This window comes from Bos taurus, chromosome 27, assembly GCF_002263795.3.
Source record: "Bos taurus isolate L1 Dominette 01449 registration number 42190680 breed Hereford chromosome 27, ARS-UCD2.0, whole genome shotgun sequence".
In the NCBI taxonomy this organism is placed as follows: domain Eukaryota; kingdom Metazoa; phylum Chordata; class Mammalia; order Artiodactyla; family Bovidae; genus Bos; species Bos taurus.
The window spans coordinates 15,788,528-15,805,705 of record NC_037354.1 but is presented as its reverse complement, the minus strand read 5'-3'; the positions used below and the strand labels follow the sequence as shown (position 1 = coordinate 15,805,705).

The 17,178-nt window shown below is 38.9% G+C and overlaps 1 protein-coding gene across 44 annotated transcripts in view; it reads left to right on the top strand.

Moving 5' to 3' along the window:
• SORBS2 (sorbin and SH3 domain containing 2) overlaps positions 1-16,543 on the top strand; it is a 211,665-nt gene extending 195,122 nt beyond the window's left edge. For 16 of the 44 annotated variants that reach the window (XM_059882291.1, XM_059882288.1, XM_059882292.1 and 13 more), the window contains 3 exons: positions 8,073-8,122; positions 11,937-12,043; positions 14,403-16,542. In XM_059882291.1, the coding sequence (XP_059738274.1) occupies positions 8,073-8,122; positions 11,937-12,043; positions 14,403-14,464 (219 nt within the window). In that variant the 3' untranslated portion in view covers positions 14,465-16,542. Of the gene's footprint in view, positions 1-1,711; positions 2,935-8,072; positions 8,123-11,936; positions 12,044-14,402 lie in introns of those variants that run through there. The other 28 variants (XM_059882264.1, XM_059882259.1, XM_059882262.1 and 25 more) reach the window with 7 other exon arrangements.
• Positions 16,544-17,178: the final 635 nt, after the last annotated feature.

The following is a 17,178-nucleotide window of genomic DNA, read 5'->3' as shown; positions in this document are numbered from 1 at the left end:
TGATTCTTCCTAATATGTTCAAATGATCTTTCCAGCTGTTTATCCACATCATTCCAATGCTACTTTTTTTTTTTCTATGACTCTTGATGTTTATAGAAACCTCGTATTAGTCAAGATTGGGGCAGCTGCAGTGCCAAAAACTCAAAATAATTAGGTAGAAGTATATATTTCTTATGCATAAATGTAGGGCATCCAGGATTGGTATGTTGCTCTGTATTCATCAGGAGACTCCATTTTATTTTGGCAAATCACCATGCTCAATGAAAACCTTCCAGCTGGTGGTCCAAAGTGGCTGAAGCAGCTCCAGCAGTCCCTTCCTCAAACCAGCTAGCAGGAAGGAGAAAAGAGGAGGGGAGCTTACGCCTTCTTTCTTGAAGGACATTTGCTAGTAATTGCACACATCCCATCTGTCAGAACTTATCACATGAGCACATCTAGATACAAGGAAGGCTAGAAAATAGACTTTATTCAGAATGGCCGTGTGCCTACCTGACGTTCAGGATTCCATTACTGGGATGACAAAGAAGAGAATGGATACTGGATAATGTGAAGCATTCTCTGCCCCAAGACTTAACGAAAAGCGTCTGATGCATTTCATCCCCAGAGACTGAAGATAGGAGGTCAATCATTACTATTATGAAATTTGAGAAAACCACATGCTTTTATTTAAAAGTCCTTTAGTCCCGCTAAAGTGCCCATAGTACAGTACAGTGTTAGTCATGTCCAACTCTTTGTGACCCCATGAACTGCAGCCCTTCAGGCTCCTCTGTCTATGGAATTCTCCAGGAAAAAATACTTGAGTGGGTTGCCATTCCCTTCTCCAGGGAAGATCTCCAGGGGATCTTTCTGAGCCAGGGATCAAACCCTGGTCTCCTGCATTGTGGGCAGATTCTTTACCATCTGAGCCAACAGGGAAGCCCAAGGTTCCCATAAGCCAAATCAAATACTAGACAATACACTGCTAGGTTCAGTCCATGAATGGACAGAAAATCAGACAGGTACCCAAGAAAGGTTAGCTTTTTCACTGTTGTTTTAAAAAATGTTACTTTGAAGGACCATGGAAACAGTCACAAGGCGTTGGGAGTTAGAACAGTATTCTGAATTTAATTATATTTCACCATTTCCTCCAGAAAAGCCATATTTTGTTCATATGTGTCTTACTAGAAAATTTGCCTTTGACAAATGATTGACACCATCTATGAAATCTGATGGATATTAAGTGAAATGTCCCTGGATCGTACCTTGGATCTATTCAAACAAACACAAAGAAAAGAGGCCAGATCTGAGAGTCTCTTGAAACCAATCGTTAAGCACTTCAATAGACATAAACTCCTTGCAGGTGCATATTGCATGCCATGCAATATTACATTCAGACATCTTCCCTATACCAATTTCCTTCCATAAATGTCTCTCCGCTTGTTCCATTAGCCATGCATATTACATTCAGACATCTTCCCTATACCAGTTTCCCTCCATAAATGTCGCACTGCTCTGCCCGTGAGTTCCTTATTAAAGCAGCAACTGATGCTTGTGCAGTGAAAACTCTGGGCCACCAGGCGAGCTGTCTGCAGACTGTTAACCTTCCGGCTCTGTTATTCGGGAGTTTGGCATGCTGTGTGTGCATGGGGGGGAACAAAAAAGAAACCAGAAAGCTCCTCTGAAGGCTGGATAATGAAGACGAGAACTAATCAACTTCTTATGGCTTTTCCAGGCTGATTTTAAAAGCGAGGTATTTGTCCTGGGTAAGCCTCCGCGTAGCCCAGTGATGTCCAGGAGGACCTCCGGCTCCCCTGTCAGAGGGCTCGGCGGTTCCCACAGGGTAGGGTCAGAACGCCCCGCCTTGAGCCAGGCTCCTGGCCACCCCTCCGCCCTCGGCGGGCTGGCTCTTCCTTAGTTGTCATTGCTCTACTTTGCCAGGGAAGTAGGACTGGACGTACCCTTGAAAGGAGATGATCTATTGATGAACAGCTATCTGATGAACAGACACGGAAATCCTATCCTGTGTCCTGTGGGCAGTGTGCTTCTCTTTTATGCTTGTGTGCAAGCCTTCTAAAAGCCAAAAAGACATGTCCCAGTTCTCCTCTGTACACAAAAGGGCGTGGTACATGTTGTCTTCTATCCCCCTATCTCGTGTAAATCATCGCTCTCCTATCACTATTTTTAGTGCAAAGAATAAAGCTGCTGCCAATCACATACTGAACTTACACCCTTCAGGGCATGTTTGCTTCTGGGTTGTTCAGTTTATTTGGATTTCCTTTAATCCATGATCCTTGTTGTAAAATATCTTCTTGCTCTGCTGGCATGTGCTGCATTTGCTCCATGACCCTTTCAAGCCAACACTACTTCTCTGGGCTCCAAGGGTCTCCCAGACTCTTGAGAGATTTGAATGAACTTAAAGGTCAGATTACATTCCCTTTGACTACTTAGATCTGTAGCATCAACAGCCCTTGAAAATAAATTGATTCTAACTGGTGCCATCAGTTCTGAGAATGACAGTGGAGGAGTTTGAGAATTTTCATCTCTGCATAAGTCAGTCCTTTCCCATTTCTATTTTAATGGATGCTGGTTCAGTCTCACATTTCATCACATGATGAAGTTATGGTTCTTCAGGCTTTTAAGGGCTTGATGGCAAAGATTTCCTTTTCTGTTTTTTAGAAATGTAGATACTTCTCTGTGTTTAGGCCATTTTTGTGCTTTTTGCTTTGCATAGTAAGACCTGATTTTGCTTCTGAGGCAGAGATTTGTTGTTGCCATAGAAAATGAGGAATGTTGACTAGGAAAAAAGTCTCATGGAAGGGCTTTCCAGAACCAAAAAAAGAAAGCATTTTCCAAAATTAATATGGCCCATCCATAAACCTCCTTGGGTCAGTGAGATGGTATGCTTTGGGTCACCTTAAGTTTTTTCTTTGCCAGATTTTTACATTATGTGCTTATATGTTTTATTATACATGTTTGTATGAAATACAAATATTCTATATTCTTTAGATTTATGAAAAGTTGTGTTTTTCAATTTAAAAATAATTTAAATATTAAAACAATTGTATAATATAAGAAAGAAAAATACATTTATAAACATGGTACTGTTATTAAGAGAATTTCATCTAATTCTGCTTGGAAAGTACCACACCTAACATTTTCTGGGGGGAAAAAAAAAAAAAGAACTCTAGAACTGCTTATAGGTCTCTCCAAGATTTTTCCCACACTAGTATTTAAAGTAATGGTCAATATTTATGTAAGAATTATCTAATTTCAGGACAGACTTATTATCTGAACTAGAAAAGTATATATTTTACTGATACCAGAGATTTAGGATATTTCAAACCAGCTTTCTTATGAGCAGTGGTTTGTGGTTGGTTCTGGCTTTGAAATTAGCATGTATTTAAAACCTGTCTCTCTTGTATCTGCTTTTGACATCACTAAAAAATAGCTACACTAGGAGAGAAAAAAGAGATTGCTACATTGTCAAGGAAAAAGCTAATATTTAGGATTCTACAAAAATATCATGTTTCATTGAATTTTCTAATTTTTATTGTGCACTTAAGACTCATTGTGAAGTGAAAGTCACTTAGTCGTGTCTGACTCTTTGTGACCCCATGGACTGTAGCCCTCCAGGCTCCTCTGTCCATGGAATTCTCCAGGCAAGAATACTGGAATGGGTTGCTATTTCCTTCTCCAGGGGATCTTCTGACCCAGGGATCCAACCCAGGTCTCCTGCATTGCAGGCGGACTCTTTACCTACTGAGCCACCAGGGAAGCCTTGAATGTCACTAATGTATCTGGTTCTATATTTATCACAAAACCACTAAGAAGTTATGAGTAATAGAAATGCCTGAGCAGATAGTGAAAATACAAATGAACACAGACCGAAAATACTGGTGGCTAAAGACTGATCCTTTCTCAGAATTTAAAATCTGAGACAGGTCAGAAACACAGATGAATATCGATTCCACATCGCTCTGTGGTCTTTAAAATAGCCTTTCAAAATGACTCCAGGCTGAAGGAACTTGGCAAGAGCCGTCCAGGCATTAACACTTTTTAACATGTTGCTGCCATTACTCACCATTAGGGGGCAATAGAGTGCAGACACAGGTCTTTGCCTCAAGCTTTGTGCCCAGTTTCAACATCAGGAGGGGGAAAGCAAAAGACAGCCTCCCACAACAGTTCAGTTGAATATCCACACAGAACATAAACACTTGCCTAAAGGAAGAAATTAAGATGTGACTTTAATAAGCCCACACTATCTATTCCATCATAGTCATCTTTAATCCAATATGTGAAGTGAAGTGAAGTGAATGTCGCTCAGTCGTGTCCGACTGTTTGCAACCCCATGGACTGTAGCCCACCAGGCTCCTCCATCCATAGAATTTTCTAGGCAAGAGTACTGGAGTTGGTTGCCATTTCCTTCTCCAGGGGCTCTTCCCAACCCAGGGATAGAACCCCGGTCTTCTGCATTGTGGGCAGACACTTTACTGTCTGAGCCACCAGGGAATCCTTTAATCCAATATAGAGTCAAATTATAATTCAGTTCCTTCTTCTTACCTGTTTGTGGTATTAAGAAATTTTCTTTGGGCCTTGGTTTGCTGATCTGAAAAATGAAGTTTAATTATTGTTTTAAAATTAATTGCTTTTATGTGACAGAGACACTTGGAAATTAACCAACATCAGTTGTCACAGCTCTCTGACAATTGAATGGGTAACAAGGGAGAGACATCTGTGGAAATGTGGATTCCTTTATGGATTCCCTAAGGCGAACATGGGAGAAGGCAATGGCACCCCACTCCAGTACTCTTGCCTGGAAAATCCCATGGATGGAGGAGCCTGGTGGGCTGCAGTCCATGGGGTTGCTAGGAGTCAGACACGACTGAGCAACTTCCCTTTCACTCTTCACTTTCATGCATTGGAGAAGGAAATGGCAACCCACTCCAGTGTTCTTGCCTAGAGAATCCCAGGGATGGGGGAGCCTGGTGGGCTGCCGTGTCTGGGGTCGCACAAAGTCGGACACGACTGAAGCGACTTAGCAGCAGCAGCAGCAGGGGGGACATGACCTAAACCATCATCATGTCTGACTCCTTGATTTCAGCAATAAGGAAACTGAGGTGTGTATCCAAGGTCACACAGTTAGTCACTGCCAATGCCAGAAAGACACAAGTGTGCCCTCACAAGTATCTATACTGCTCACTCCTCTGTTGACCAAATACTTCTAAAATAAATTATTTCAGTTGGTGTAACTGGTCATCTTTCCTCCAAACTGGTTCCCAGGTGTCCACATTCACACGGAGATGAGTCCTATCAAAGGTAACCTCAGAAAAGTTCTAAAACTCTCTATTATAATAGATACAGAACTTCTCTGCTAACAAAAGCAGTGATAAATCCTGGCCTGAGTATGTGAACAGTATAGAAAACCAGTGTCCAGGAAAAAAAAAAAAAGTGGGGGTGGGTCCTTTAAAGGATATGAAGGAAGTATTGGGAGAGACTGGTTAAAAAACAAGGACGTTACTGGCTGACACACCCAGGAACATGAATTAAGACACAGAGGCCTCTGGAATTAAGGTAGCCACATGATTCTGGTAAAAGCCTGACTTTGATAATTAGCAAAGAGATGGTTCATTTAAATGATTTAGGAGAGGAGTTGAATTAAAGAAATTAAACTAGTAGAACTACAATGACAACACTGGAAAAGTGCTATATGGGTTGTAATCAGTATATTTTTTCAATATTAACAATCTGATTTTAAAGCTGTATTCACATTTTAACAGAGGCAGCAATGAAATTAGACCAACCAGTTTTACCAAGCGCTGATGCCACGATGTAGGAGTGAAGCTTTCACTCAACTCAGAAATATTAGAATGGTTTAAAAGTGTGAAAATAGGCATGCCATTTTTAGAGCACAATGAAATACATTTTACAAAACATTTTCTCTTAAAGCAAGAACATATACTATTTTCCTAATTATAACTTTGTTATACATTGTAAATGGCCCTGTGATTTTTTTGTGTGTGAGAGAATTAGTAGCTATCTTGGTAGGAGATTTGAAATATGGCATTTTAGATGTTTTTAAGTTGTATTTTTAAATGTAATATTTTTGAGTAACTAACACCAGCATTTTCAACATCATGTGGCTTGAATGCATAATCTTTGGCCTGAAATCTTACTCCTGGAAATGTGTTCTAAGGAATAGCTCAAAAGAAGAAAATATCTCTTTGTATAAAAATGTTTATAGCTTTGATATTTATGATAGTGAAAAAGGCAAGATCAATCTTAATTTCAAAAGCAAAAAAGAGAGAGAGATGACTAAGACAATCAAAAAAGATATATATACATATGTGAGGGAACATTATTCTGCAGTGATTTAAAATGAAAAAGAAGACTGAGAAAAGGAGACTGGAAATTATTACAAAACATAAATAGCAACTGATAAATACAAATCTTATTTCTGCATAAGATTATATAAGATATATATGTAATATATCATATATATATGATTGAATGAAAACTTGAAGAAATGTAGGCTTAAGAATGACTTAACTTTACCTCTTTATTGAAATTGATTTAGTCTTAATCAATCTTTAAATAGTATATTTTATAATTTTAATAATAAATACATTGTTAGTTATTTTATATTTATGTACAGTCTAAGTATTATACTCTTAAGCCATACATGTGTTCAACAATTTTTATCCACTCTTTAATCTTACACTTATATATTCCATGCATAGACTGTTGAGTGAAATTTCTAAGAATATTGCTGGTAAATAGTAGGTTCCAATTACTATTAATTGAAAGCTTGAAGTTTTAGTAGTATAGTAACAAGCATCTAGTCTTCTATGCTAGACAGACAGCTTGGATGGGAAGGGAATGGATAAAGAATGCAGGAAGGGAGCAGGTTATAGACTCGTAGACTGAAAGAAACCCCAGAGTCACCCTCCATTCTTGAACCAGAGGGGTTTCGATGGACAGTTTGCAGGGGGGATTTCCCAGTCTCTCAGTTATCCATTTATAACTCCAGGATCCAGGAACTGACCCTGACGTCTAATGTCATGGATCTAAAATCTAATCATCAATAAGGAATTACTTTGATAATTGCCATGCAATTTGTCATTCAGATTCTGATTTATTTTTTACCACGTAGCCATCATTTATAAGAGAATGGTTTTGAAGTGTGTTGTGAATGAACTGTGATGCTTTTTTCCCCCTCTAAAAGGTAACATTTAGACAGTTGGTATAAATGACATTGAGTTTACATATTCAAGAAACGTGTTAACTTTCATTCATTGAAGTATTTATGTGGATATATGGGATTCAAAGGCTTGTCATTTCCAATATTATAAGTATCTATTACAGATACTGGTCTTGATGCTTAGTTTAAAAAGAAAGGAAACTCTTTTGAGAGTTCAGTGCACTGGGAATTTCTACCAATATTTCTCTTCTCAGGTAAAATGTTACGTGTTACCTGGATATTGTTTGTTACATGCAATTTAAAACTCTCTGTTTTCTGTTTTTAAAAATGCATGTGTTTCCTCCACATTGAGAACAGAGAGTGTTAATTCAAATGTAGCATGGCATGTCTGCCTCTTGACATGTTCCTCTGTACCGTATGTGAAAATGTTGTCTGTGAAGGAAAAGTATATTAGAATGAATGTGGATACTTTGCTGTTAAGACTACATGTGGTTTATTTTTTGCTTGTTTGAGAAAATGCTGAAGAATAAGGTTGAATGAAGATGTCCAGACTCCCCAGTCTAGTTACTTGGTGTCTATGTTCTTGCCATGTTCCTGGCCTTTGAAAAATCAATGGGACTGAGCCCTGAGTCTTCCTTAAAGCTTGAGCAGACGAGATTGCAGATATGTTTCAAACATTTGAACTTTGGTTATTTCAACTTAATTTAAAGCACCCTTCAAAATATTTTAATTATGAATCCTGTAGAAACCCTTTATTTGGTTTTTCTTTTCTTCCTCTTGGTTTTTTACAACAGGAAATATTAAATGTCAAGAAAAGTGCCATGCCATTATCCAAATTATCTTTTAATTAGTACCAGTTTAAGCATTGATTACATTGAAAATCATTTCATTTCAGCCACAGCGTCCTGTGTTTACTCATGAAAACATTCAAGGTGGGGGGGAACCGTAAGTATTCTTCTTATCTTCTAAATTTGAGACTAACCTTGACCCACAAAACAGACCATTGATGTACCATAAGTGAGGATGGTACAACTTTGCACATGAAAGAGACCAGAGTAACTAACATGAGATAAGACCTCCCTGATTAAGAGTAATTGCAATAACTTCCATCTTTCACAACAGAGAACAGAAGCTACTTTTGAAAAAAAATCCATGATTTTGCAAAGATTGATTTATGCACTCGAAAAACCTTCCAATGCTGTAGTGATTCCTAAGATTTATGAATCTGTCTCTCTCCCTGTTCTAACTCAGCATGTAGATTCTAGTAACTGCAGCCTTAAAGACACTGAAAATGTTCTAACATTGTTTTTATACATATTTGAAAAGCAAGAGAATGTCAAAGTAGACCTACAGTGATAAGTTCATGACATAATTCCGAAGTTCCAGAATGTTGGAAATGGCAGTCTTAAAACATGCACTGTTTAAGTTACGTGATGTTTACTACCCAGAGGACCAGGAAAATAAATGCCTTTTCACACTTTCTTTCAAATCCCCACCTACTGATACTAAGTCAAACCAACCCTGAAGGTGTCACATACTGTCTTTAAGGTTGTCTTTCTGTTCCATTTTGCCCTAGGAAGACAGTCAGAGGTTATCCACTTCCTGTTGGCTGTTGCCTCTCTGAGTCAGGAGGGAGCCCCAGGGAAGGCGCGGGTACAGGGCTGAACCTTGTCGGGCTGACCTGAGGACACATAATGCGCCCCCTGCTGGCTGGCCAAGCTCCACTCCCCTCAGTTCAGTTCAGTTCAGTCGCTCAGTCCGACTCTTTGCGACCCCGTGGACTTCAGCACGCCAGGCTGGAGTAGAGCAATCCAGCAGGGCCTGGCGATCTCCCAGCCATTGGTCCCTCCTCACTGCTCACATACCTGGTGCTTAGCTAAAAGCACAGGTCTCAGAAGCCAACTCCCAACCCCAAACTAGCTCTCACTGGGTACAGCTAGAAAGAAATTTTTGTTAATGAAAAGAAAAGGTTTGGAGGAACAAATCATTTAAAATTTCATTTAGTTGGGGGAAAAAAAAGTTTAAATATAATCCTTTTAAGTCTAAAGGTTGACTTTGTGTTCTTTTTTACACAACTGACTATGAGATGAATCACAGAGAATAAATCCAAGACTGATTAGGTTTACTGCCCTGCATCATCAATGCATTATATTAGAAGCTTTTAATCAATTTATGAATTAGGATATAGGTGATATTACTCTGTTTCATATCATACGGAGTTAATACTCACATGTGTTTATGAGCTCACAGGTGGGAGAGGGCACATTTTCAATGTCCCGCTTTGAACATTATAAAAATTCTTTATTAAGTTTCTATTTGATTACAATGCCAAGTATAGCTGCTTGTTGTTCAGTCGTTCAGTCATGTCCGACTGTTTGTGACCCCATGGACTGCAGGGTATCACTTAATCTCTTTCATTTAAGAAATAGGTTTTGATTGAAAATAGGAACAAAATGTTATCATGTCACTCCAATTCAGAAGTATGGTAAAATATGTTACAGAAAAAGCTGCAAGTTATAGACAGAGTTTCATGATTGGCCGAGCATTTCCTGTTTTAAAGACAAGTTTCTTTCTGAGGCATCCTGACCCCACCACCATCATTCATCTCACCAACACATCCTTCAAAACAGCATTTTTTTTTTTTAATTGTAATTCGACTGCATTTCCTGTCGTGCAAAACTGATTTTGAAAGCCAACAGAGGCAGGAGTATTTCTGAAAGGTTTGTTTATGTTTCCATGAAACGTCCAATTTTTTTTTTTTTTTTTTTGTGGTCTAATTAAACCAGAATGGTAAGTAAACTTTCACAAGCACACTGGTTTTCATCATGTTAAAGTGAAGTAGGAGTTCGTGCCAATTTTTTTTTTTTTTTCACTCTTGGGACCTTGAGATTCTTCAAGCAGCTGGGATTTATGGCCTTAAATAGGCTCATTTCTGGGAGTGGTTGGAGATGGGCCTGGGTCAAGGCTGAAGCCTGAAGAGATCCAGCATTTCCCAAAGTGAGAGATGCAATGTACACCCATAGACTCGGCAGCCCAGGAATGCCTATCTCCCTCAAACGTGAGACCAGGAAAGGAACGGTGGTGAAACTAGCTTCCCCCAGGGATGGGCAAAAGGTACCATTCCTTCACCTAAGCATCTTCAAATCAAACAATAAAATAATCCGACCTCTCCAACCAGGGCTGGCCCCATGCAAACATCCAAATTCAGGAATGTTGGTACTCAAGACCTCCCTATTTTGCCACTGCTCTAGGATTTAGGCTATCTTTCTTAGCCCTTCCCCACAAGCAGAATCCTTTCTCTGTAGAAGACTTCAAAACCCCAAGTGGCTAAAAAGGTTTACCCAGAGAAAACAATGTTAACAGGGGAAGAAATCTCTAACATTGGAATTCCAGGCTTTGCTCTCAGGCCAGAGAAGATAATGTTTTCTAGGTGAGGCTGTTAGACACATCATCTTACCAGGTCTTTCCCCAGTACACCCTCCCCCAGTCCAGCTTTATCCAGACTCCCTCCTCCCCCATCCTGAAAAGTTTAGAGAAGCCAATGCAGCCTGTCTCTGATTTGTCACATGACATTTGAGTTCAGGTGAGGGAATAGTTTTGTTCTACCAAAGGATTATTCTCTTGACTGAATGAAGTAATCAAAACAAATCATTCTTGTTCCTGAGCAATATCCAATATTATCAGCCTTTTAAAGTTGGCGTGAAAAAATCCAAAGTGCCCTGAAATGTGGTTCTTATTTCCTACTTTTCCAAAATTACATTAACTGTTAAGAAGAACAGCAGAAACAAATTCATTAACTTAAAAAAAAAAAAAATCCCCCTCACAATACTGGTAATATTTTAGTAGTAATATGTCATTTTCATGTTAACTGCATATCAAATACTTCCTGACCCTCTAAACTGTTAGAATCAGTGTCCTTCCAAAATGCCAGTCCATATTAATATGCATGCTATTTTATTACCCCCAATTCTCTGAGTTTACTACTGATTGATGCCACCAAAATATATGCTCTCAAAGAATTCAAAGAAAGAAAGAAAAGTGGCAGCATTCATTCAGTAATACTTTTACATACATTTATTTCAAGAGAGAGTTTTTACATTAAGCACAATTTTTCCAGGACCTTTTAAAAAAGAACTTATGTCTCTAAATCTACTGCTTGAGATCACCACTTACACTGATGCAAACCACGAAATTAAACTATTTTAAAGACTTCCTCCCAGGAAAAAAAATAAACTTCTCTTTTATAGTAATTTCCACATAGCAATATAAAAGCTTTATCTGAGACATTTTGTACATCTCAATTTAGAATCATTTGGAAATTCCACTTGCAAGTTGCAGTTCCTTGCTTCTGAATATGGCTAGTTAAAACCATAATTCCTTCTTGTTCTATATAGCTGAAAAGTACACATACCACTTCTCTTATAGTCTGTATTATTTTTTAATGTCCAAATGATAGCTATCTATGACTGTACAATTGAAGTGCAGGTCAAATTTATAAATGTTAAAATGTTTTAATACAACTCATGAATATTAGAATCTTCCATAAATTGTCCTCATTGTGAGTTCTGAAATGCTGTTAGAGTGGTCTAATTCTTATGAAAACTTAACTACCTCTACTTACTTTACAACCTTACCAAAAACTTATACTACCTAATTAATATGTTAAGGATAGGTTTAAAGTAAAATAAATATTATATTCTTTCGGTAGTTTCATAGAAGTGCAAAAAAAATTTTAACACGTGCATTTGTCTTGTTTAAGGTTTCAGGCTCTGTATAACTATACTCCTAGGAATGAAGATGAGCTGGAGCTCAGAGAAAGTGATGTCATTGATGTGATGGAAAAATGTGATGATGGATGGTTTGTGGGTATGTGTACATTTCCTTTCAGGCATTTGGCCATTTTATAATTTGCTTATGTTTGCTCCCGTGCATGGTTGGATGTGATAGTCAAGCTTTCTTTGATTTCATAATGCCTTTATCTTTCACACATCCATATGTATTATGTAATCCTAGGGCAACTGCATTTTGAATAGAATTTAGTATTACTGCTTCAGGTATATGTGGTTTCCTGCTGGTTTTATTTCCAAGTCAACTGAAAGAAGATTTCTCTAAATAGCACCAATCAGTAAAGGCTGAGATCTGATAACAACAACGAGCTGTCCCCTAGATGAGAAACACGAATATTCTATTCAGCACAGAATGCTGGTCATCAGCAGTGAGGATCTAATCTGAGAAAACAGATGAAGTGAACAACTCATGCTTGACTAGGTCTGCTGGAGGTGCCCTTCATTGTTGTTCGGTCACTCGGTTGTGTCCCACTCTTTGCGACCCCGTGGACTACAGCACACCAGGCTTCCCTGTCCTTCAGTATCTCCCAGAGCTTGCTCAAACTCATGTCATTGAGTTGGTGATGCCATCCAACCATCTCATCCTCTGTTGCCCGCTTCTTCTCCTGCCCTCAATCCCTCCCAGCATCAGGGTCTTTTCCAATGAGTCGGCTCTTCACATCAGGTGGCCAAAGTACTGGAGCTTCAGCTTCAGCATCAGTCCTTCTGATGAAGACTTGGGGTTGATTTCCTTTAGGATTGACTGGTTTGATGTCCTTGCTGTCCAAGGGATTCTCAGGAGACTTCTCTAGCATCACAGTTCAAAAGCATCGATTCTTAGGCACTCAGCCTTCTTTATGGTCCAACTCTCACGTCTACTGGAAAAACCTTAACTTTGACTAGAGGAACCTTTGTTGGCAAAGTGAGGTCTCTCCTTTTGAATACATTATCTAGGTTTGTCATAGCTTTTCTTAAGAATCCACTGATCCACCTTAGCTTCAATATGTGGTCCAAGTAGAGAGAAGTTCCATTCTTACCACATACAAAACAACCCCATTCTTACCATCTTGAAAGAAAACTAGAGGTTTTCTGAGAAATTTTTTGTAGACAAGAGTACCATACACTAAGTCACAGAGGAAAGAGATAAAAAGGAAACAGATGTAGGAAGATGAAGGATACAGCTGATGGAGGTACGAAGGCTTTCTGTAGACAGGCCAGCTGTGGGAAAATAAAGGAGCAAAGACCACATTAGCAGCCACAAGCCTCTGCCTCTGTTTATATTAATTCCCCACTGAGAAGAGTAAAATGGCTTACCTGTATAAGGGATAAAGGGATCAGTCATCAAACCAGGACAGTAAGCTCTAGAGGGTAAGTGAGAAAGGGAAGTACAGAGACTGTGCTCACTCTACGTGAGCTGGAAAACCTAAGGAAGAATTTGGTATACTTGCTCGTCCAAAAGGCTCCAAAGGAATTATGATATTTGAATCCAAAGGCGATCATCATGATGGTCCTTTATGCATTTGGTTTTACTCCTCATATTAGAAACTTCCCCAATGATAGAACCCTCGCCCGCTAACGGTGGTCTGCCTTTTTTTCTTTAGTGATTTGGTAAGTTGTTCAAATTTTCTATATTTTATGAAGGACCCTGGCAGGGCTATTTGTAAATGAATGCTGTGGCATTCAGCACGATCTTCTATGAAATAACAAACCTGGGTGGTGACGGCATCCCTGATAAAGCTTTTGTGTTACACTGTGCTAAGGAGCCGTGACAGACTCCTGCTCACAGAACCAAGCCTTGGTGTGGGCCTTTTCCAGTCCATCCTATCCCATGGCCAGCCCCATCTTTATTGAGAAGATTGTACCCACATGCATCTCCTCTTCCGCTCCTCACTTCTGTCTAGCAGCCTCAGTGATGGAGCCCCATCATACTCAAGTATCCTTGTTCTTAAAAACCCACCTCCTCAGCGAGATTGTCTCTCCCCTCAGACCAAGAGGCTGAGCTTTTCTCTTTAGCCTGGTGTGATGGGAGCAGTTGGATGGCATCACCGACTTGATGGACATGAGTTTGAGCAAGCTCTCCAGGAGTTGGTGATGGACAGGGAAGCCTGGCGTGCTGCAGTCCATGGGATCGCAGAGAGTCAGACACGACTGAGCAACTGAACTGAACTCAACTCAACTGATGGGAGTGAAGCCTTTAAGCTTAAGAAGTGATGAAGGCATCGCGCAGTAGAGATTAGACTGCCGACTCTGTCGTCCCATCCCTTCAATGAGTCTCTTCTTTTCCAAACTCTGAGGGCTTGCTCTCTTAGTGAGTTTTCAAGCCCACTTGAACTGATGAACTGGTATCTCACGGTTGTTACCCATCCCCCACCCATTTCCTTTATCATTTCTATTTTCAGGAACCTCTAGAAGAACCAGATTCTTTGGTACTTTTCCCGGAAACTATGTCAAGAGGCTGTGAATCACTCTCCTGGTTATTTATGCCGCATTTCAGCAGCACATCTGCATAACCTTGCCTGAGAGATCCCGCAGGGCTCCTGCTGTAATGCCTTCCATTTCCAACAGAAGTCACCCACCGTCACCATCTCCACCTGCCACCAGACCACCAGCAACTGAACTGCCACGCCTTGGGGAGATGGGTGGATTAGCCTCCGTGTGAAAGTGCATATTCCTGCTTTCTGCTCTAAACTTGGAAAAGTGGATGTGTGGCATCAGAAAGAAAACCCTATGCTTAATAAGGGTTGAGCAGTTGAGGCAAAAAAATAAGTGTCTCAAGGAGGCTCCCCGGTCCACTTTGGAAGCTGCCCTCCCTTCAGGCAACCAGATTGTTTCTTACTACTCGCTGTGGTTCGCATTTTCACCTTCTTAGCTTGGCAGTATATTTTCCTTTCACGAGTTTGCCTAGTGTCCTGGTTTACATGATATGACAACTGTACTTCAACTATTGTTTGCCTGCACTTATCTGTTGTAATATGCACAGTGATTACAAAATCTAAAGTAAGAGTAGGAAAGTTAATTCGAATGAGTGTGATTTTGTTGAATTGAATGTGAGTTTCCAGTAGGAGTCTTTTCCTGCAGGTTTTCTTTTTGTACTTTTTAGAAGTGCAAACAATAAGTGAATAAGAGCCTTTGGTAATAATCATGAGAATATAAGAGGTTTAGCTAGACTACAAAAAAAAATAACTATTGTGTTGTAAAGTTGCATTGCTATTTTATATTAAAATGTAATAATCAGCATAATGAACAATGAGCTCTTAGTGTTTTATTTATCTGATAAAAGTTAAATAAAAGCAGTGTTAGTGACAGAGGCAATGAATTATTCTAACATAGACACTTGAAAGTATGTGTGAGCAATATTCATAGGTAAGATTTCACTGTGTGTACACATGCACATCTGAGATTGTATGAAAACAGACAATCCATATGCTATGTTGTACATTTTATGGAAATGTAGAAGAATCTCACACATTATTTTATAGACATAGAGTACTTTGGAAGCATCACAAGTATTAAGGCTGGTTTTAGTAAGGATTATGATCAATACAATTATTTTTACTATGATAATTATTTTTCTTCTCTGGAACTCAGAATCCTGGCTACATTTGAGGACAGGAATATGTTGAGCCTGATTTTCCTGGTGTGTGTAAACTATTTCCTCGGAATACATTAGGCACTTTTGAGAGACAATGTTAAATCATTCAGGTTATATTTTCTGCCCTGAAGTAGAAACCTACGAGATGATATTGGGACCTGAAAGATTTAACGTGGTTAACAGTGCCTGAATTACGCATACCCTGAGAACTAGCTTTGTATTTCTTATGACTTTGCATAAGAACTATTCATATTTGGATCTTCAGCACCTTATAGATAAAACTTTTTACAGCATTTCTTCTGTGGACAGTGATTGATCTTTTCACAATGTATGTAGACTCTAGAATTTTGTACATACATTTGCTCTTTTTTTTGTACAGACTATTTAGTTGTTGAGAAGACAGGGGAATTTCCTAATTTGGTCTTTATCCTTCATTTAAACTAAGCTAAAACACCTTCAACAGAGCATCCTTTACATCTCCCACAAATCATTATTATGACTCAACAGTGCAATTCTGTAAGATAGCACTTTTGCAAAAGTTTATGAATATAAGATTTTAGCAGCCAAACTAAAATGTATATAAATACTGATTATAGAGGAATTTCACTAGGAAGAAGGTAAAGAAACATCTTTGAGTAGCCTACCTTGATTATTGTCAAGTTCACAGCCAGCTTTATATTTTAAAGGCTTTGGGTTTGAAATTAGGTCAACTGCATGCAGCTTTGCTGATAAATGAATAATTACCTTTGATGCCATTTATGAGAGAAGACTTCAATATCTGTTGCCTGTCATACTTAAGAAAAATTAATGTTTCTACTCTCTGTATCTGATTTTAAAAGGAAAAATATTCATACCAAGCTTTTAGGTAATTGACTTCAAATTCTTACAAGCAAAGGTCATTGTGTTTTTCTTGAATAGACATCTAATAAATTTTGCTTGGACATATACTTCAGCTTTTCTTCTTGACATTTATCCTTACATGAATTGTGTACTTTATTCCAACTGGTTAGATAAACTCAGATAACATGCATTTGCTCTGTGTTCTCTTGACACACAAATGGAGAAAAGATGCATTTGGATCAGCTCAGATAAGAAATATTTTTTAAAACCATCACCAAAGCTCCTTTGCTAAATACCCTTTGGCTAAAGATTGTTCTTCAGCTAAAACAACACATTTTAAAATATTTCTGCCTCAAAAATAGCTATTTTTTCCAAGGAGAAGTTAATTATAAGAAGTTGTAAGCACTTTACAAATTCAACAATCTTAAGTTCAACATCCTTGCCCCAAAAAGCTTTATTACCATTGGCATGGCAAACTGTTAATACTCACAAGTGCTCAATGAATCTCAAATTAAGTGTTGCCATTGAGTGTCATTCCTTTATCTCAACAGATAGTAAGCAGCTAGCTCTCCCACTTGGATCCTTTCTAATAAACTGGAGTCCTTTCTGGCTCTATGTGCTTCAGCCCTCTTCCATATCTATCACTCACATACTCAGAAACACGGACGTTCCTCTGTTGGCAATTTAGTTATCAATGTTGTCTTATCGTGTAGCTTCACCCTAAAACCCACCCTGATCCCCTC